Below are 22,053 nucleotides of genomic sequence, written 5' to 3' on the forward strand. Positions count from 1 at the left end.
ACTTACGTGTCTCTGCATCTGTGTAAGCAGTGACTAGCAAAAGAGAAGACTCTTTATTGATGCACTGCTGCTGAGATGTCTGTAGATGAGACTGTTCATCTGCATTCAGGGATTGAAACTTATTTCCACTGAGCTCAGTGATATGTCATTCCTGCTGTAAAAAGGAAAAAAAAAACACCTGTCTTTACTGAATCTCACTATGGGGAATGCTAGTTTTAAGCGTTCATAAAAAATAAGTATGGAGTTAATAACTCCTGTTAGTGGCTTGGTTTCAGTTTGTTCTCTACTCTGACAACTCAGGTATTAGGCTGACTTACATCTGTATTAAGTACAGTTCTCTGTTGGCTGTGTTTACCCATAAAGAGGCAAAACATTTAAGTGACACATATCTCCAGATAATGTGCATTTTGCCTAACCTAATTCAAGTCACTGGCTACAGCAACAGTCCTTGACTCCTGTAATAATTCAAGAGATAATGCAGCTCTGTTTATTCCAAATGGTAGAGAAAAAAAAATCAGTACCTAAATTTAAAATTACTTGACTTTCAGTTCTGAGGCATTATTCTGCCATTGTAATTTCTAAATATGTACCAAAATAATTCTAAGGGAACTAGTCCCTATAACATTACAAGTTAGGACCCAATAATTTTCATAAACCTAGGATGTTGGAACATAGGTGGTGGAGTTGGGAATGCCATATTTTGCAGGTTCTGCAGTGACAAAGAACTAAATGTCAGTAAAAATATTGTGCTGACCAAAGACACTTGGAGATAATTTTAGTTTTTATTTCTAATGCTATTGATGACACCAAATCGTATATCTTTAGTTGGTATATAGGAATCAAACACTGAAAATACTTAATGAGGCCTCATTCTCTCTGCCAGATGTACCACAAGTAACAAACAGATACAGTTAATTTATATTTTTAGAACAATCAATGCCTTATTTAATGGTGAGGTCTGATTACTTTAAAGACCTTACTTAAGGTGCAGCACTTCCATGTGATACTCTGGGGGTGTTGTTTATCTTTCCTCTTTTCCATATTTCCCACATTTTTTTCCTTGCCTTAGGTGAGTCGCTTTCAATTTGAGCATCTGGGGTCACCTAATTGACAGAAATTTGCTCTTAGACAAAAAAAAAACCAAAAAAAACCCCCAGCACATAGCACCAGGAAAGTTCATAATGGTTTCCAGGTGTGACTTTTCTGAGAAATGTGACAACATTAAATATGGTTCAGATTTGTTATCTATTCATATATGGAGCAAGTTTTAAGTTGCTGCAATGCTTCTCCCTCCTAATATTTCTCCTTCCTTGTGACAGATGCCAACGCTCCGGGTGCTTCCCTCCTTATGCTAACTGGATTTCTACTTAAGAGTTCAGAATCACCCCATTCTTAAACAACTTGAGACTGAGTTTTTGTCTAGGGTTTTTCTGCCCTACCAACTGCAGTAGTTATCACAGCTTTAGTGGACATTTGAGAGGGGTCCTGAAAATCATGAAAATGGGATGGATAATCTAGCAAATCTTTCCAATATTTAAAATTTGGTTTGTGCTAATGCTGTACAAGTGTATTCACATTGGGCAAAAAATTGCCTTAGCACAACGAAGGTGCTGGAAGCATTTCAGGGATACAGCCAAAGTTCTACAGACAGAAAATGTGCCTGGAGTTTGGAGCTGTGTTGTTCCCTTGCTGGTCTCACACTCTTCCCCACTGTACTTCCCTGGTGGGCTGCAGGCATCTGGCTGACAGAAGCTATGCAGTTCTGAGTTGCAGTGTTTCGGTACCAGCAGCTTCACAGTTCACTCACTTTATTGGTTTCACTGGTTTTTCAGCTAGCATTTTTGTCTCCAGCAACATCAGACAACCAAAAGCAGCAATTTGAAAAAATTAGGTCACTCAGGTTTCCATATATAGCAGCTCTCAGATCCCAAGAAAGCCAGCACAGTCATCTAGTCTGTTTTTAGCTGTCAGTGTTTGTAAATTAATATTAACAGAGTTGGTGTTAAGTACCATTTTAAGTGCCATCAATTTTTTTTCCTTCTGCTTGTGCTTTCCAGCCTTTTAAATTATTTTTGGCATTTTTATTTCAATCAAAAATAGTTGTCTGCTTCTTTCTTTATACTAACAATGAGTGGATCCTCAGCACAGGGAATTGTGGTCATCACATTTCTGAGAAGCACCTGACTTGCACTGAAATCAGGCTGGCATGATGTCAGGTGGGAGCAGCTTAGGTGTTATTATAAGTGCACCATTTCTCGTAATTAAACATGAGGCACTCCATATACTGAATGATTGGTGGGGGTTTTTTTGTTATTTGTTTGGGTTTTTGTTGTTGTTTTTTGGGGTTTATTTATGAAACCAATACATTTTTTATTGGCAGAATAGGAGAGTTGGGCAGGGGATTGATGAAAGAATCGACTGCTGAGTATGAAAGGCTGAATATAACTGTATGGTAGATATTAGAAGAGTTCATGAAGTTAACTACTTCTGTTTTATATATTTACTCATAACATTTATTGTCTTACATACAGCAGACAAGGTAGAGCAAGAAATAGTTTTCCAGAAGTATTTATAAATATAGTTTAATTTCTTTGATTTTGATCACACGCACAGAGAAAATACTAGTCTGCTTTCTCCTCCAGATACGACACCTGAGTGTTCCCAGATGGAGAAGCAGAGAGCTAAAAGCTGTAGTTTCACTTTGCAGAGAAGCAGTGGAACAAGTTACCTTTACATGAGAGTTAGAACCATCCTCTCATCCCACTGGACTGATAAAGGAGTAAAACCTGAAGTTATTCTTTTGTAATGTTGGGATCACTGTGTGAAGTAGAAAGGGGTCACTGATCTACTTTATTCACATTCTTGTTATTTTGTGCTGCTGGTTGAAAAAAATAATGCTTCCTATAAGCATGGAGAAGTACAATTGCGCTCAGAGAAGGTAGAATGGGGAATGTACTTGAGAATCTTGCATTTAATTTTTCTTTTATTCAGCTGTGCGCTTCTTAATTCATTTGTGTGTACTATTTTCAGTCACAAGTGATTGAAATAAAGGAAGGAAGGGTGTGAGAGGAGCTTAGACTGAGTGGCTGTGGACATGGAATATGTATTTTGCAGTGGGCACGGGTTTCCCATGTGGTGAGACCAGCGCCCCCAGTTCATGTCTCAGCCCCGTAGGTGCACCTTGGGGTTCAGGGCAGTTCCCATCCTCTCACACGTGTGGAGAATTGTGTCATAAGCACCTCTGGCTGTGGAAAGTAATTAGTATTAAAAAATCTGGGGTCTGTAGTTAAAATGTACTTATTATCAAAAGTATTGTTACAAAGATGCAGGTGGCCACCCTTTAAACTGTCTGAATGCTTATGTGGTACTGAAGGGTGCTCAAAGGCTACTGTTGCAAGTGTGTGCTTTTTTATTTCTGCTTATTACTGACTCTACCTTTGGATTTTTTCCAATGCTGTTCCTAGATCTTTGCATTTGGTGGAATGTGAACTTATAATCTATAGATATTAAATTTTCAGCTGTTTAAACTTCTGATTTTTTGCACAGATTAATGCTCTTCACTTTTGTCTTTCTGTTTCACAAGCTAGTTGTACCCACATGCTGTCTGTTGCTGGCATAGAAGGTCAGTCTGGCATTGCCAGATCAGTCTGCCTTGGCCCTTTTTCTCTTGCACACAAGCATGGTAACCATTGTGTCTTAAGTGGAAGTTCATGTGGCGGGCAAACACCTCATATGGTGCATTGCCACTAAAACATGTGTTGGGCGTATTTATTGGAGTGACTGCCAACACACAGTAATTTCTCATCTCCTGTGCAACCTTCCCTTGAAAAGTAGCTGATTTTTCATGCATTAGTAGTTCACAGCATATACCTAACAACATAGTTTCCTGTAACTGCTTTACATGATCACCCTTGTCAATGGGCAGACCAGTTTTTTTATCACTGAATGAAGTCTTTCATGCTTCTAGAATTATTCTTTTAATCCACAGATGCAAAACATAGAAAATCCACAGAAAACTGGAAGATGGTAGCTTCCACAATACAGCTTCTGCACTTGTATCCAGGAGGAGCTTTCTCTCATGGTATATCAGTAAATTTCTCTCTTTCAGGCCACTGTCATGAGAAAAATCCAGATGGCAGTTATGGCAAGGAGAAATACTTTGACAACCACTATGAGTCAGCTACAGCAGTGACAGAAGGACACTCTGAGGGAGGTACAGAAGATCCAGAAGTCCTTACTCAGAGTTCAGCAAGAGATCCCTCCTTCCTGAGACTGGAAAGTAAGTCAGCCTTACCAAATCAGGTCTGGCAAATGAAATGGCTTCTAGATTTTTCAGAAGAGCTGTCTGTTTTCCACTGAGAGCCTGTGTTTTCCCCTCTCTATCCATAAAGGAAGAAGTAACCTCTGAGCAACATCATTGCTCATCTTCACCATTCTTCTCCAAGCCCAACAGGGATGCTTATTTGCAGTGGGGAGGTCTGCATTGACTAGTTGTCTGTTTTTGCAGTGTGCAGTGAATAGTCAGTGATAACCTGGATTGTGCAAGTGGAAAAGTCAGGTCACAGAAAAGATTCTTTTTGTACAATTTGTGAAAGCAGAGGGAAAATAATTTTTGAAGTTTTTTATGGTATTCCCTCTTAGACACAGTCACTGCAGAGAGCAACGGTTCAGAAGGAGTGGAGGGTTTAGAAGACAATCAGATGTCTGAAGAGATGCTGGCTTTGGTGGATGAGTTTGAAAATTCTTGGCCTCAAGAAGCTTTTGAAGGGGCACTGGAAGTAAAAGGTCGTCGGATGGACTTGCAGGGAATCCGGGTCCTGAAGAAGGGATCTCAGGATGGACTTGCTAGTTCCTGTTTTGGAGACTGTGGTGATGATGATGAAGCTGAATGGGTAAGTTTGAATGAGTTTACTTAAGTCTTGTACTAAATGTTGTGGACAAGGGAAAGATGAGAACAGTTCAGGCGGTTTAACATTGGGAGATACAGATCTGTGAAATTCCCCTATAAGCCTAAAAGATGTAGTCATTGATGGCTGGTGTGAAATGAACAAGTAGTTTCAATGCATTACCAACTTCTTGCTCACAGTTAAAAAAAAAAGAAAGATTTTAACCTGTTAAGTTCTGGTTAGCATGAAAACACAGAAATCCCTCTTGTCATCATGTTACCAGTAAAATAGAGAATGAAAAATGCCTTTCAGTTCTCCAGCAGTTAAATTGATTTTCTCCTGTGTTGGAGGTCAGAAGTTGCTCAGTTTGATGCAGTGAAAGGGAGCAGGCTTTGAGAATGTGTTGAGATGGGGAGGAAAGGAGTGAGACAAAGATCTCATCTGTAACATCTTTGGGCTAAAACAAGTAGTGCATTGGAGCTGGTAAGAGTTGTGGTGTTTCTTACTGTTAACCTTGCCCAATACTGTTTTTTTGGTAGATCACTTTTCAGGTCAAACGTTTAAAGAAACCGAAAGCGGAAAGCTTGGATCTCCAGGAGCCAGCTGGGAGAAATGAGGAAGAAGGGACTAATGCAGAAAATGAAAACTTTTACCAAACTGCTCTAGAGATCAGTGGACCAAAGATACCTTCTCCTGGACCAATAGGTAACCTGCTGCTTCTAGAGAAAGAAAATAATTTGCAGCTTTTGTATTACCATGATTTTTTTTTCCTTTGTAGCCTTGAATTACACTGCTTTATTACTGAAAATAAACATCACAAAAACTACATAGTGAAATGTTCCTTTCTAGATAGAAAAATAAGAAATCTCTTCTATCTGCACCTTCTTGATGAAGTGCAGCCTAGCTTTATGTGTTGAATGAAAACTTAATAGATAATTTCCTGAACTTCTGGGGATGAGGTGGTGAGAGTGGAGAATGGAAGAGGTAGATACTGTGAGTAGAAATTGTGAAAGAGAGAGGGGACTTTGGTGATCTCTTTTGATAAATTGAATGGGCAGAGGAGTTAGTTTATCAGGATACAGAATAAGAATTTATTCTGACTTCTGCCTAAACATGAGACATACAGCTTAAAGAGAAAAAGCTGAAAGCTTAGTTTAATAGAAATGAAGTAAATAAATAAAAATCAAGTGTTCTGCTATAATTGTTCAGTGATATTATAAGAGAAAACTTAGAGACTGTCTTCCAAAACACTATAGCTACAGAAGAGTAAGTTTTGCACCAACACAGATGAGATTTTGAGAGGCAGATGGAGTTTTTGCTTCTTGAATAAGAGGAATTGGAGAGTAATCTGTTAATATGATGCCAAAGAATAAAACCCAAGTAACTGACCCCCATACTTCTTGTCTTACCTCTCAGTGAAGCTAAAATCTTAATGTTGTGGGACTGATGTGTAAGCAAAGTTCTACAATGCATCTTAGTCCTTGACGATTTAATGACCTGGAAAGTGATTTCACATTTTGAAGGCTTTTACATTAAATCTTTAACAACCTCCTTTTTTTAGCAACTGACAAATGTAGGTTATTGAATTAAATATTTAAATTTGGCATGGGAGGGGGAAGGAATACATGAAAATATCATTTGTGAGCACACACCTGTCCTTTCCTCAATGTTTTATCTTCTTTCCCTCTGAGTTACTTTGTGGCTTTGTTACATAGCATCCCTTGATTGTAAAGTAATCTTCCCAACATTCCTGTGAGGCAGGGTCTGCTGGTAAACTCTTTGCAAGAACTAAATAATCAAAATTTGAGTAACAAATTAAAGGTCACCTGGGGAGTTCTTGGTAGAGCGAAGGAATGATGGTACATGTCTTGTGTTTCACTCCTTCCCAGACTACCGAACTGTCTCTGTAGCATTTCCATACCTCTTTATGTCCTTTGCTGTTCATGCCAATAAGAACTTGCAATCAGATAGTTCACAGTGGTGATGATGAGAACTGATAATTTCCCTTTGAAATGTCCCTCTCTATCTTGAAATTAATTTCCCTTTTATCACAATACTTTACAAAATACATGGTATTGCAGACTTGTTCATTATTTGCAAAATATGATGAAGTGGTTTACTATAACATGGATGAGAAATAGGAATTGCATCCAAATGGGCAAAATTTCATGTAACTATAAATAAATACTGAAATATTGTCTACATAGCTGGTTTGAATGACTGGCATGTTGTTAAACTTGGCTTCCCACTGTGCAAATCTACTGCTATAGTAAATTTTTCTTATGTTCCAAATACTTTGGATGTTTCTGATATGAGAGAAAAATGTTTCCTAACATTTAACACAGACCAGTTTCCTAGGACTTGATACAGTATCCACTAAACTTGAGGGAAAGATTATTGTAGGCTTTAGTTCAGGTGTGAAGACCAGGTTCACGTTTCTCTCAGTGATCTGTTTGTTAAAATAAAGCTAATTATTTAACCTTTCCCTGCCTTGCTTTGGTTCTCTGCAAAATGGGAGAGCTGAAGTGTAATTGTTAAATAGTTTCAGGAAGGTTTCTATCTTGAGTGTAAGAATACAGTAAAACCACTGTCTTAGACAACACTCATTGAACAGTAGTAGCAGTATTTTTTGCCTGGAATTGTCAACAGATAGACCAATCAACTTTTATTAGTTTTTAACTGTAGCTGTAAAACATTAATGATGACTCACAAATTAAGTTTAAGGGAATTTAAGTAGAGACATTACCTGTAAACAAGATTGACAATTGTTTTTAATCTGTAGTTTTGGAAAAAGGTGTAATGAAACAGGTTTTGAAACTTTATCTGATAATTTGTCATGTGCACAATCTGGTTCTGTCTGTGCAGACTATCAGTACCATTCACTCCATTTAGATTCAGGAATGTTGTTAAAGAAATGTGTCTGCAAGACAGTGACTTTCATAATGTAGGGGATGTATCTGCTCACCTTCCAGAAAGTTTCTTCTATGTTTGTTTCACTTTCTCAAGGAAAAAGGCGTGACTACCGTAGCCTTGGCTGGCCAAGTCCTGATGAATGCCTGAAACTCCGCAGGGTCGAGCTTACAACAGTGGCCAGCACGTGGCTTGCTGTTTCTGCTAAGAACATTGAGTGAGTATCTTGGATATGAGTCCTTAGTGAGTTACTTACTCAAAGCAGGACAGTTACATGGTCTTCAGTGTGTGTAAACGGACGATTTTATGTTAGTAAGAAAGAACTGCCAGGATTTCTTAGCAGTTTGAAAACACCATGTGTAATTTCATTGGTTAGACTTGAAAAGTGCAAGTGCAGATAAAAGAACCAGTTTCTCTTGCTTCCTAAGCTGCTCAAATGAGATTCTGCCAAGTTCTGGGCAGTTTACTTTCACTAGAGAGCTTTCTAATGACCTATTCTCTTAACTAATTTGACTTGTTTTATGACATTTGTAGCATTACAGAACACATTGATTTTGCCACACAGCTGCAGGAGCCAGCCATGGAGCCCCTTTGTAACCCAAATCTCCCAGCCAGTATGCATACTTTGGACCACCTGCAAGGTGTCTCTAGTCGGGCCAGCTTACATTACACTGGAGAAAGTCAACTGAAAGAGGTATGCCAGAGCTGAAGGCTGTCACACGAAAATGGCCATACCATGGCAGATTCAAGGTGCATTTAGCTCAGTGCCTTGTTTCCAGAGGTGACTTTCAGTGATTGAATGCCTGGATAAAACTTTAAAAACAGTGCAGCATGAAATTTTACCAGAATGTTTTCCCAGCCATCAACAATCTGGCCTGAGGAAAATCCTAAAACGCCATTAGTGTCTCTGTATTTATAGCTCCTCATGGATGAATTAGTGAAAGTAAAGTCCAACTCAGCATACTTAGATTTTCTAGTGTTCTTAGTATTCAGTACCATGGAGTTATAGCATCATGTTTTACAAATAGTATCAACTCAAGATAGACAGTGATGTTTAGGTTGAAGTAGGTTACAGCATGTGTAAAAACCCAGGCAAAAAAGCAACTGACAAGCAAGGGGACATCTCTTACCAGATTCCAGCATCTAAACACTTTTACTTTCTCTTCCACAGGTCCTACAGAACCTTGGCAAAGACCACTACTCACCACAGTCACTAGAACAAGTTGGTACTCGAATAGCCAAAGCTTTGGAAAAGGTATGTGTAAAGGAGAAAATGAGAAGTCTGGGCTTACTGCTCATGACTGGCATAGTGGTCAATCCGGTCTCGAATCGTTTGTCTGAAATCCTGCTCAAGAAATGTATTAGTATTTGGACTAGGGATTTGTGTCTATTTAGCATCTGTAATGCCCTCACAGGTATTTTGTTGAGGTATAGCCTATGCTTATACCATCAAGTGTCTTCTGTATCTCTCTGCTGATACTTAAGCCTGTCAAATGTCCCAGTATTTCCTGCCCTATAGTGAGCAGCATTGCTGATTATTGATTTATTAAACAATTTCAGCAGTTCTCAGCACTCTTCTTTCACTTTATGCTACATTGACTTGGGGCTTATGGAAAGTGGAGTTAAGCCATGTCTCCCCTCTCCAGTAACACTCCTGGCATGCAGCAGTCAGCTCAAAGGGGCTTCCTGTTATTTCAGCCTGCTGCTTCTAGCTGGTGCAGTGTTGGCCTGAAGTGTCAGATGTATTCAGGCAGAGGTGTGGTACCTTGTGCAAGCCTGCACTTCCTGTTCTCCTCAGAGAAACCAAATCTTCCTAGCTAAAGGCTACTAAGGACCTCAGCTGTGAGTCCTAGAATGAGAGGATTAAGGACATAATTTTCACAGGATCGACAAAGCAGACAAGGATGCCAGGGATTGCTGTTCTGTATTTACAACTAGTACGGACAAACTGCTATATCCCAAAATAGAGGGCTCAGTGAACATAGTTTGGTGCCCCTAGCCTGTTGGACTGAAGGCTGTCTGAGGTACTTACTGCGCTTTGAAATTAAAACCAATATAGCTTTGCCCATCCCCTTAAAGTAAAGGCATTACTCTTATCCTCATGTTACAAGATTGAGTTTCCTTTCACTTTAGATGTATACTTATATAGCTTTTTCTCTTACATGCTAGTTTCCCCTGCAGACACCAAGATTTATCCAAATAAACTGAATATTTAGTGCAGAAATTAGAAATGGAATTCTCAGTATTTTCCTTTGTAACACAGGGTATGGGAGTCAGCCAGCTAGAGGCTGGGCTTTGTCAGGCTTCTGGACTGAGCTTCATCCCAGGGCATCCTTTCTCTTTCCAGTGACTGCAGGGAGCCTACAAGTCCAGTCAGCTAATTTAGCTAAGTTTTTTCCTTCATGTTGGGTAATGTGTGTGCACATATAGATGCTCAGCATCAGAGAGCTGGTTAGAAGCTGTTGTGGCTGCTGAAACTGTTGTTGCTGTTGAAAGCTATTTAACTGCTACTTCATTCCTAAGGAAATGATGTTGCATTTGGAATTTGTTTCATTTGGCAGACTCATTTACCTGGCTATTGCATATATGTTGTCAGAAACTTTCTGCTGCTTTGAAATAGTTTAATGCTCTTTTTAAGTGTAACATCCTCTACCTCAGTGTATCAAATAAATTGGAAGAGTGAAAGGTAGGAAGACTATTCACTACTGGTGTTTACGTGACAGTTTTTTGTGTTCTTCTTTTGCCAGAATCAGACTTCGTGGGTCCTCTCTAGCATGGCAGCTCTTTACTGGAGGGTGAAAGGCCAAGGAAAGAAGGCAATTGATTGTTTACGGCAAGCGTTGCACTATGCACCCCATCACATGAAGGTGTGTACATGTGTGTGTGCCCACTACTCAGATGAAAGAATGTTTTGCTTGTCATGGCAAAGCTTTCACAGACTATTATTAAGGCAAACACTGTATGTCAGGTGTCTCTAATGTGTTAGATATTAGCTAGTTGAGGTTTTCACCATTTTCACCATTTGTTTAGTATGGACTGTCTCTTAAAAAAAAAAAAAAATAACTGCAGAAAATGTTCAGTGGAATTTCCTGCAGTTCAGTGGGTTTGACACCTCTCTGGGCATCCCGGACTTGAACTTCTTCCTGTTAGTTAGGACTCCGAGTCTTCATCAGCCTTTGGACAAATCTTCTAACCTAAGAGGTGGGAATATGTTTTCTGGTTATGCTTTTAGAGAGGGGTGTATGTGTCGGAGACGCTTTCTGGGGATGGTCTGAGACACGGCAAAGACCTCTGTAATCGAGTTAGGTGTTAGAAGTTTATTTCAGGGCGTGGGATAGAGAGAGAGAGGAAGCCAGCTATGAGCCAGCAGATAGAGCTCCAAGTGGACTCAGAGAGAACAATACAAAAGGGGGTAAAATATGAATGCATGAGTTTAAGACTTAGGATTGCTAAGAAAGAGAGTAACAGAACAGAAGAGAGAGAGCCGGGGAAAAAAGAGAGAGTCCAGACTGTAGTAAGAGAGTAGCAAGAAAGACCAAGAGGACTAAGAGACAAAGAGAAACAAGAGAGACAAAGAGAAACAAGAGAGAGAATTCTCTTTTGCAATTACTTATATAACTATACATTTGAGTATTCTATTCTTTCACTGACCAATCTTTCTAAGTATACTAATACAGTAACATTTGTGTGCAACCTATAGGAATCACTATTTTTGCATATTTTTAGTTATCTCAGGGTCCTTCAGACCTTTCCTTATAAGGCTAGGATGAGGGGACTCAGCTTGGTTTTATTGCAGGAAAGAATGTGTTCTGGCATAGCAGCCCAGTTTCTTTGAATTATTCAAACCATGCTATCATTTGTATTTCTTCCTTAGCCTTTCTGGCTACTCTGGCTATACAGAGTCATATTTATAATTTCTTTCTAATTCTACCTTCCCAACAAGTATGTCTTCTGGTTGTGCTTTTAGAGATGGTGGGAGGTGATTTTCTAGAGGAATTACTTAAATGCTTGAGTCTTAAGCATTTGGGCTGTGAATGTCAGTTGTACACTAGTCCTAGACTTTGTGCAGTAGTTTCTTGCTCAAAAAAAAAAGGCAGTACTTTGGCCACAGTCTTGTCTTTAGTGTTTCAGTTGTCTGAAGTGCTCTGTACCTTTCACCTTGCCAGGTGCTTTGCTGAGCATTGTAATGTCTGCTCTTAAACACCAGGCTCCCCCTTGCAAACTGATAAATGCAATATAGGCTCCTTACTCAACATAGCAGATTTTTCTTTGGGACCTCAGCAATGAATTGTTCAGCATGAAAAAATGTGAACTGCACTGGAATCTTGGTCTTCAACCTTTCTCTGAAAATTTGGAGACAAAGTAATTAACGCTTTCAAGATAATATTAGGAGGATTTAGCCGTTAACAGCAGAAATGCCTCAACTAAGAAATGCATATCCCCACTGCACATCCTTTGTATGTTTTCTATAATTCTATTTCTTTGCATTATCCATTTAAAACAAGGTTGGATCCAAGACCTGAAGCATGCAGGTTTTGCTTATTTTCCTGTCTTTCTATGTAATTGGTTCCTCAGGAAAGGAGTCCCTAGCTGTGTGACTCATAAGGGTCACACTATGGATTGGAAACCAGTTCAGCAAGATTATGGTGGAGTTGTGCTGTATTCTAGAAGTATGATACAATGTTGCTTGAGACCATATGAGTCTTCCAATTTGTGCCTTGTTTTTATCCTCCATATTGAAGCTGCCTCCAAAGAAAACTGTGGATCTTGTTTGTAAAGACAGAGCTGCAACATTTACTCAGAGTTAGCACTGAATTAAAAGCTATTTTGTGTATTTTGGTTTATCCTCCTCTTTGCTTTTATGCTACTTGGCTACTTTTCTCATGCAAATAAAAGGTAATTAATTTTCCTATGAACTTTTCTTGTGATTCTGACTTTCATAATACCTGCTTTTGCAAACATCAATGACTTGTCCAGCACAGGTATTCCTTGACATGCGAAGGTTAAGGAATCTGTGATCACATATATCCAGAACTTTTTATTGTCCTGTTGAAGGCACCTAAGCTTTGGTACTAAGCGGTATTTTGTGCTCTGAAGGTGTGAGGCCAAGCTCCCAGAGTGTCTGATATGGCTGCCAGGGCTCTACAGTTTTTGCAGTCAGACAAGGTCACAGTCTGGAAATCCAGGAAATAAAGAACATACCATCAGTGTCTAGCTGAGAAAATTTTATTTATAGCTATTACTCAGCATCAGAATAACAATTCTGTGGCACAGGCAGGACAAAAAATGATGCATCTGTTGCACTAATGGTTAGACCATGCTTTCACTTTCCTGCTGTCCCCTTTGTTCAGATTTCCTTTCCTTTTATGCAAGAGCTGAAGGAGGGTGTTCAAACAAAGCAGCTTCTCCTGTCTCTAAAGAGTGTATCTCATCTTTGGGGAGAAAAATAGTCTAAGAGCTTCTAAAAACTAAATGTACATGCACTTAAGTGAGTTAATTTTTGAGTTGTTTTTTCTATCCAAGAGTAATGTTTTTCACTATTGTGGGTGGATATGGATGTGAGTTTTTTTTGTTTGTAACTCAGGCCCAAATGTAGTTTTCTGTTAAAATAGGTCTGGATCCTTACTCAGCATCAAAAGAGAGGGAAGTGGGTAGGAACCAGATGAGTGCAGCTTGATGGTGGATTCTTCTGTTTGTCTTGCTGATCCTGAGACAATTCCAATGGAAAGAAACTGTTTGTTGCTTGCTCTTCTCCTCCAGGATGTACCACTAATAAGCCTAGCAAACATCTTCCACAACGCCAGACTCTGGAATGATGCCATCATTGTGGCTACCATGGCAGTAGAAATAGCGCCGCACTTTGTGGTCAATCATTTCACACTGGCAAATGTCTATGTAGCAATGGTGAGTGTGCTGTCGCCCAGGTATGGCTGTCTTTGGGACACTATTTACAGGCATATGAAAGTTTTTATTCCCACAAATAATTTTGAAGGAGCAACGTTCAAGAAATTGGGGTATGATCATCAAGGAGTATCTTTAGAAAGTCAATATTTTTATTACTTATTTTACTCCTATTTCTCGTTTGGTACTTTAAGGCCAACATTTTTATAAGCTGGCTTAAGAATGCTGTGTGCAAAGCTTTCTGAAGACAATAGCAAACAATTGGTAACTTGGGTTGCCCACCCACCTAAATATAGGATGTTTTTATAATACTAGAAAATTAGTGATGAATTTGGTCGCTATCTTGAAGAGGTAGGCTTGGAGTAATAAGTAAAACCTAACTCAGAGTTAGTGTATGGTGAACAAACACAAGCGAAGTTCATTTTCAATATCTGTATTATCAATGCCCAACGTAATTTGCAGATTGAACTCAAATTTCTTCATACTGTCTGTATATACTATTAAAATACACCTTTTCAAAAAATCAATATTTACAACTCACCTTGGTGTAGTTAGTCTTTATGATATGGCCAGAGATTCATACTATCCCTACTACTCCCTACATAATTAAAGTTACTGAGAAGAGGCGCTTAGGAAAAAAAAATGAGTGATGAAACTGTCTGAAAACCCCAGAATGTTTTGGGTCTTTTCTCCTCACATTTTTCCTCTTAATACATTATTGGATACTGGCATGCTTTCCTAGTTAATAAAAAAGCAGGGTGGCATAGGTAATGAGATTTCAGCTATACAAAAATAGATGCTATTTCCACATGAATGCTTCTAACTACCAGCCTGGAGTCCAGCTTATCAATCGAAATTGTCTTGCTATTGTATGCTCTTTAAGTTTTTGGGGCTTTTTTTTTTTGGTGGGGGAGGGGTGTTCAGTTTTTACCCTTTTTATTGAGTAATCTTTTAAAAATAATTTCAGGTTGTTTCTAAAAATGTTAGCTTTTCAGAAAAGTTGATGGTTTTGCATTGTCCATGATTTTAAAGCTTTGATCTACTCAAATTCTTACTGAAATCTGTTTTTAAAAGTTACTTTCACAGCAAGAATACAGAGGTGTACTATTAAAAAGAAAAGGCGAGAACGTTGATCAATAATTCTCAGCAATAACTCAACTCCTTTCCATGGATTATGCAGAATTGCATAATTAGCCCAAGAAAATATCAGTTATTTGTGGGAGAAGGAAAAAAATCCTAAATCACAAGGATTGGTTCGGTTACTTTCGTGCATATCATGCTGCACAACTGGTTGGGATGGGAAAGGCATAGAAAATGTGTTTACTGTTTTTAGAATCTGACTCTTTGCACTCTGGTTTCTTTCTTCACAGGAGGAGTTTGAAAAGGCCATGAAATGGTATGAGTCAACACTAAAGCTTCAGCCGGAGTTTGCCCCAGCAAAGAATCGAATCCGCACCATTCAGTGTCATTTACTTCTGAAAAAAGAGCGACGGTCTCCTTAGAGATCAGCATCTTTCTCTTTTTTAAAAATGTCATTATTCTCTATTCTGCTCTTAAGTGTGCTAAGATAAATTGATGAATCTAAATTTTTAACAAGACTGTTAAAAAGAGATGGTATTTGGATCAAGGGTTCTTTTATTATTTTTTTTGTCAAATAGAGGATCATCTTTGGAAAATATTTCACAGACCATAATTTTAAAACATCCGTGTAAATATTAAACCAAGAAACTTCCATGAGTCCATGACCACCTGTAACAGGACCTAGGCACTGTTAGTTTTTCCGTAATGCTCAGATTGGCATCAGCATCCAAAATAACTTGCTTCATGTCGTATAATCTAAGCCACTGGAAATGCAAAGCACACAATGTACCAAATAGTAAGAGATAATCAAGCAATTCATCCATGCGAAACTCATGCTTTGTCCAGTCTTGTTCACTCCATACCACATTACCTGCTTCTTGGAAGGAGAGGAACAGACTTCTACATATTTATTAAAAAACATGAGAAACATTAAGCATTTTTGGAATTGTTTCTGTTAGGGAATCAGAAGGAGGGAACAGCAGGATCCTAAAGTCAAAGTAGTTTTTAATCATACTTGCAGAAAAAAAAAATTGGTAAAAATCCCAATAAGATGTTTTATATTTGTCTGTATATTCATAGCCCTCTGCCTCCCTGAATGGTTGATTTACTAATTCTTTGTTCACTGTATTTCTAGCCGTTTTGGAATAAGGTGCAAGTTTATGCTCATCCTGAGCCATACTTTCAGCTGCCAAGGAGGAGGAGGGACATGGTGTCAAGGTACCAACAGCAAAAAAGTCAGGTGGAAGATTACCAAATCAGTTCTGTCTTTGGTTGGTGGAGGACATGATTCTCCAGAATCAAAAAGGGCACATATTTGAAATAAAATAAATTGTTTATGAACAAGTCACAGCTTCTCCTGTACTGTGTGTGTCATGCGCCACTTGCGAGAGTCCAGGTTAACCTGGAGGAGTTACAGCCTTTCCTTGGGAGCCAGGAAAGCCTTTGACACTCCTAATCAGCCAATAATTTCATGCATACCCTTGGAAAATTCCTTGTACCTCTGTGTCTGACTCTGTTTGTGGCAAAAGGAAATAAGGAAAAGGTAACTAACTCAGCAGTTACATAACCCACTCTACAGCTTCTAGTGTTAAACATGCTTCTTAGTGATTCATTTTAAAGAACTAACGATGTTTATGAATTTACTGGGTTTTTTTCTCCCCCAATATTTTTCCTGTCTTGATACAAATTAAGAATAACTATGGCAGTGGTAGAAACTATGACATCAGTGTAATTTTCATAATACTGGAACTTACTACTTCATAAAAGGATCCCTGAATATTTTTATGTATGACTGAAAATGAGCAGTTCCAATGCAAATTTTACCTCTCTTTTATTGCAAGTAATTTCCATTTAGGTAAGAAGCCTGACAGAGGTATGAGTGAGTGCTAGTGTTGGGTAGATTTTTATTAAAAATGGGTGAACATGTTTAAATTTGTCAACAGAGTCAAGAGCATGTCAAATTTTATTCTCTTCCCAAGGTTACTGGAAGGTTGAATGTTGTTGGCTGGAGACTGGCATAGCTGTATCTCTGTATAAACTCCAAGAGGAAGATTCACTACATGTAAAGTCTAATATCACCACTAGGATCATGGACTGGGATAATGAATTACAGAGATTTCTGACATAGAGCTGTGGGAGGGAAAAATAACAAGGCAGGTGCAAGTAAATGGAAAGAATTTCCATTTGAGCTAGAAAAAAAGAGCAAAGGTTTTTCTTTGAATTAATGTGCAGAGCAGCTGCTTTTATTCAGTTTTGTTAACTGATCTGCTTCACTTTTATAGTGGTTGATAAATAGTTGGGAGTCACTTAAATACATTTGGTAAATCTTCCATTTCATGTACTGGTTTTAAAATGCAGCATGCAACAACTTAGCTTGGTACGGAGCACATACCTTACAAGTTGGTTTCCTGATGTATCACGTGGTTAAATCAAGTGGTTGCCATGTGCTGAGCTCTTTTCTACTGCCTCTGTCTCACTGCTGATGGGAGATGCTGGGATTTAAGTGAAGAGTTAGGCTGGTCCTTAAGAGAACCTAAAGCACCACCAATATGTGGAGCACAGGTGGTCATTCATGGCTTTGACAAAAGATCCAATTAATGTAGACTTTTTCTGGATCAGCAAGGATTATGCTCATAGACAGTATTGGTGGGCACTTGAAATAGGTCATTAATACTCATGCCAGCTTACATCTTGCTTAGTACAGTGTTTACTAATTTATTTCTTTAAGAAATGCAGCAAGATGCGCTGTACAGTCATCAAGCAAAATGTAGGAAGACTAAGTTTGTGTGTGGCCATACTGTAAACTGGCACCAAGGAGAGGCAGCAGGACATTGCTGTTCTTGCCATCTTCGCATTTTCAGAGAATTTGCCCGTTAGAAATGGTTCCTGAAAACTGCAGTAATCTGATGATGGGGTATTTTTCTGAATCTTGGGTAAGTACTTGAATGTGTACTGCCTTAATCCCATAAAACTTCTATGTATAGATGTTCATCTGCTACTTGGCTACTGTGTGGTCTCTCTGCCATACAACCAATTTTAAAATAGCCTATGCTTCCCTCTTAACTATATTTTCTGAAATTTTAGGTAATTCCTGGATGTGTACTGCACAAGAAGTACACCCAACTGAAGCAGGGAAGTAAGTTCTACTTGAGAGCATAAACTTGACCTAATGCTAGCAACAGTGTGTGTCTTAAAAGATTTCACCCACTGGTGAATCTGCTGAGGAATGCTGGCTTCTGCCCTTGGAGAAGGCTAATGGAACACTCATCTCCATGCCTTCAACCCTCCTCTATAAATGCCAAGAAGTGGTGTGTTTCAGTGGTTTGCATTCAAATGTCAGTCAATTAAAATTAATTATGCTGATCCTGTGAACAGAAACAAGTTAGACAACATGCTGAAATGGAGGCCACTGAATTTTTAAGAGCAGAGGTGTGATTCTCTGCAGGGTAAGTTACCTATTTGGAGAGTACATGCATCTCCTTCCAAATAAGATGAGATGGTTGTGTAGGCTCTGTCTTTCATAAATGGAAAAGATTATTATCTTGAGAGGGTGATCTACCCTTCCTGTTGTAGAGTGTCACAAATTGCCTGTTCAAACTGCCTGTTCCTTTCCATTGACTCTTGAGATACTTTGACAAACTGAACTTCAATACGATTTCTAATAATGAGGCTTGATAACTCATTTCATATTGACTGGCTCTGCTTAACATATCACCAAAGTAGTCTGATTTAGGGATGATATAACCATAGGTAAATGGCAAAATCCTCTCATCCCCCAAAAAAGGGGTTTTCTCAGTTGTTTTCAGAGCATATCCAGAAATGAAGTACAAATGGGAAAAAAAGTCTCCCATTTGTTTGCAGATAGCATCCTTAAAATTCTCAGCCTCTAAAGCTCCTGGCATTCGGGGGTTTTTGAGGTAGAATGATACAGGAAAAGATTCAGACACTTCTATCTATAAATGCTTGAATTTAATTCACTGCTGATGCCTCAATAGTACTGATCAGGACTGTACTCATGGCACACAAAAAAAGGAAACAGTAAAATACCATGTTGGCATCCAGAGTGACCGTAGGATCATATTCAAACAAGAGGTTTGAAAATGCAGTGGAGACTGAGATCACCTGTGGGTGCCTTGTACCACCTATGGTAGAAAATGGCCTTCAGAGAAGTTTTCTGATGCAGCTTACAACTTTCTTTCCCTACTCTATAACCCTCTGTCTTTCCCTCTTACAGGAAAAGAATTAGAACAACAAACCCACAACCTTTCTCTAAGAATGGTATGGTATAGCTGAAGAGGCTATTTAGTTCTACTGCAGTATTATGATGCTTTTGCTTCTACAATTTGCAGTAGCTGCCATTAACTTTTCTGGGTACCAATTTAGGAACCCCCAGATTTGGACCCAGGTCAGTAATGTTCCTATCCTTGTTGCTGTCCTCCTGTATGACTTCAGGCAACACATATCCTCTTCTTGCTGTACTTCTCCCTCCCACACATTTTCTGATGTCTTTTTAGAACATACTGGGGGGTGGGGAGGGGGGTTGGAAGTGAAATTATTGCTGTTTGTGAATTCATGTTAGAAACAGTTGTAATGTCAAAGATTACAAATAGTAGCAACTCAAATTAAAAACAGCCTATGAAACAGGGAATAGGCCAATTTTTTAATAGTCTGTGTTAGCACTGAAAGAGCGAAAATGCTTTAGAAGCACTTGCCTGGGTATTCAGGAAAATACAAGCTCCTCTTTTCCAGAGCAACTGGATGTTGTATGGCAGGTTCAGGTGATCCTCCCATCTCAAGCATTACTTAGATGTGTCTTTCTGGAGTGCTGCAGGTTGTCTTGATTCTTAGAGGACCAGCTGGCCATGTTTGAGTCAATGAGACTCTCGATTTGCTGAATGTACTCAAGTGTGCCAGTATTTATTCAAACAAAACAATTTGGGCCTGTGAACAGAGGCTTATGAATTTGTGGTCATCTTGCTGAAGTCCAATGGCTGGTCATCTGTGAGAGCCAGCAGAAGGTTGTGCAAATGATTGCCACAAAGGGACAGGCAGTGAGTTTAAAGGCAATTTGTTTTCACTACCATTTTTAGGGAATCTGCACAAGAGTGGTACAGCCTATATTCCACAAAAAGAAAGTTAAGCAAATGACAGTCTGAATTAAAGGAAAGGGTTCTTGTACTTTAAGCTTTTTTCATTTTTAAGTATTGAAGAGCTCAGGATTGTTTTGGAGCAGTGTTTTGATAAGGCTGACTGCCTAAAAAAGCATTCCCTCAAACTTTTGCAAGTAGCTGGTTTTTTTTAAACTTTTACACCTAATGATCTACTTCTGGATTCCCGAACAAAAATAATAGTATTAAACTTTGGTAGTCCCAGAGGAGATGCAATGACAGTGCCACAGAAGGAATGGTTTTGAATACAGGTGAGCAGGAGTTAGCTTTGTGATATTTATAATCTAGGGGTATTTTCTTAATGCAGGTGTTCTGATTTTTTGAGGTTTTTTTCTTTTATCTGGTGTCAGGCTTTTACTTCCATTTTCAGTCCATCAGAATTGAGTTATTACTAGTCTAACAGAGTATTGCTGTGCATATTTATTTGTGCCTATGGCATGCCAGGTACTTCTCAGAAGAACCGTTTTCTGCTCTGAAGGGTGTACAGCCCCAGACATTGGCCCACAGAAGAGTTTCAGTGGTTACTAGTGCCTTAGCCTGGGATCAGACAGCTGTTGAGTCAAACCTTCTGGCCACAGTCCCTGCATGGTGACACCACTTGGTTTTAAAATCCAAGCCATACACATGTCTCTGAGAATAATACTCTGACAAATCAATGATCATCATTCTATTACAATTCGATGGAAAGTTTGTGGTTGTTCTGCTTGTTGATCTAAATCAAATCATGTCCTTTCTAATAGTCTAATTCTACTGTTGGTTTAGTTTTTCTTTTTTTAAAGAAATTATTTCCCAGAGCTGCAGCTGTTACAGATTACAGTATGATAGCATGAGTTACCACTATGTCTTAGGAGTGGTTTGCTGTACCCTGTCTTGTGATCCATATGCTGAGGAGCAAAAATTGATACATAAAAGTTGTTAAGGGACACTAACTTGTGGACAGATGCAATCCAAACAAACTAAATGGATGGAGGAGTCAGTCTTATCCCACTCCTGTTCTAGGAGCTAATGTAGGAAAATGTTTTCTCTGTGAAAACAGAAAGTATTTCTGTTATCTATATCATATATTTAAATATATCAGGCTTTAGTGGTGAGACCCTTGAAGAAAGGAGAGGAAGCTCCAGGTAGAAGCAAGGAAGAGAAGGGTCCTGCTTTTTGTAGCATCAGAGACTTTGGTGGTAGAACTAGACAAGGTAAAAGGACAAAGCAGTGGCCTGAGTGGATGGTTCCTTCTGGTTGTCTGGAGACATCAGAAAACAAGGAGAGGGACGTCTGAAAAGCCGTGAGTCAATGCTGCAAAGCCATTTCAGACAGTGGGGCACCTGGCACTGACATGCATTCCTGCACAGTCAAGTGTGTCCATGGAGTTTGGAGGGCCACAGCTGCTCAGCCTCCCTGGCCAAGGAACAAGTGCAGAAGTGTCCTGTAAACCCTGGAATGGAAGTTCCCATGGTCACCTACAGCCAGGATTTCCAGAGGTCAGTTTCCAGTGAAGCAATATCTGTTCTTTTTGAGCCTGCTGCTTCTTGTGTTATAAAAGATCATTAACAGCTTTTCTCCCTCACCTTTTCTGTGACATGCTTATCTAAGACATGCCTTCCTGACTAAACTGAGACCTGACCAGATTCAGCTTGGATTTTAGCCTAGACTTCTTTTGAGAGGGTAGAATACTTGCTTAAAAGAAATTTTAAGGTTTTTATACGACTGTACAGCATCCATAATTTGGTTTTTTCTGCTTTTTCAGCCTAGATTGAAGTTAGCTCTGGAAAAGAAAGGTCAGGATATGATTCTGGTAACTGAGGTGTTAACACCAGGGTGGTGTAAAATCTACACCTCACATTTGGCCTACTCATTCTTGGCCCTCTTTCTTGGGAACCTGCAAATAGTGAGTTCTGTGTCTTGTGTGACACAGAACTGTCTGTCTGTGGGCAGTTTTTTCTATGCAAGTGGATGGCATGATGACAGCGTGTGTATGTCCCTAAGCATGGCTGGATGCACACATTTGCACAACATGATAACCCTACCTCAGTCACTGAACCATTTCTATTAACTCTTAGACTGCAATAGTGAAAATTTGGTTTAAAATTTATTTAATCTGTATATTATCTTGA

General features: G+C 39.1%; 1 protein-coding gene across 9 annotated transcripts in view; it reads left to right on the forward strand.

Moving 5' to 3' along the window:
* The window catches only part of TTC17 (tetratricopeptide repeat domain 17), a 56,115-nt gene extending 39,990 nt beyond the window's left edge, over positions 1 to 16,125 (forward strand). For 3 of the 9 annotated variants that reach the window (XM_086892232.1, XM_086892235.1, XM_086892237.1), the window contains 10 exons: positions 4,109 to 4,279; positions 4,642 to 4,892; positions 5,426 to 5,591; positions 7,893 to 8,013; positions 8,331 to 8,490; positions 8,968 to 9,051; positions 10,544 to 10,663; positions 13,557 to 13,700; positions 15,068 to 15,228; positions 15,913 to 16,125. In XM_086892232.1, coding sequence (XP_086748358.1) covers positions 4,109 to 4,279; positions 4,642 to 4,892; positions 5,426 to 5,591; positions 7,893 to 8,013; positions 8,331 to 8,490; positions 8,968 to 9,051; positions 10,544 to 10,663; positions 13,557 to 13,700; positions 15,068 to 15,199 — 1,349 coding nt within the window. In that variant the 3' untranslated portion in view covers positions 15,200 to 15,228; positions 15,913 to 16,125. Of the gene's footprint in view, positions 1 to 4,108; positions 4,280 to 4,641; positions 4,893 to 5,425; positions 5,592 to 7,892; positions 8,014 to 8,330; positions 8,491 to 8,967; positions 9,052 to 10,543; positions 10,664 to 13,556; positions 13,701 to 15,067 lie in introns of all 9 variants that reach the window. The other 6 variants (XM_086892230.1, XM_086892233.1, XM_086892236.1 and 3 more) reach the window with 2 other exon arrangements.
* Positions 16,126 to 22,053: the final 5,928 nt, after the last annotated feature.

The sequence above is a fragment of the Cyanistes caeruleus genome, chromosome 6 (assembly GCF_971803275.1).
Source record: "Cyanistes caeruleus chromosome 6, bCyaCae1.hap1.1, whole genome shotgun sequence".
Lineage (NCBI taxonomy): Eukaryota > Metazoa > Chordata > Aves > Passeriformes > Paridae > Cyanistes > Cyanistes caeruleus.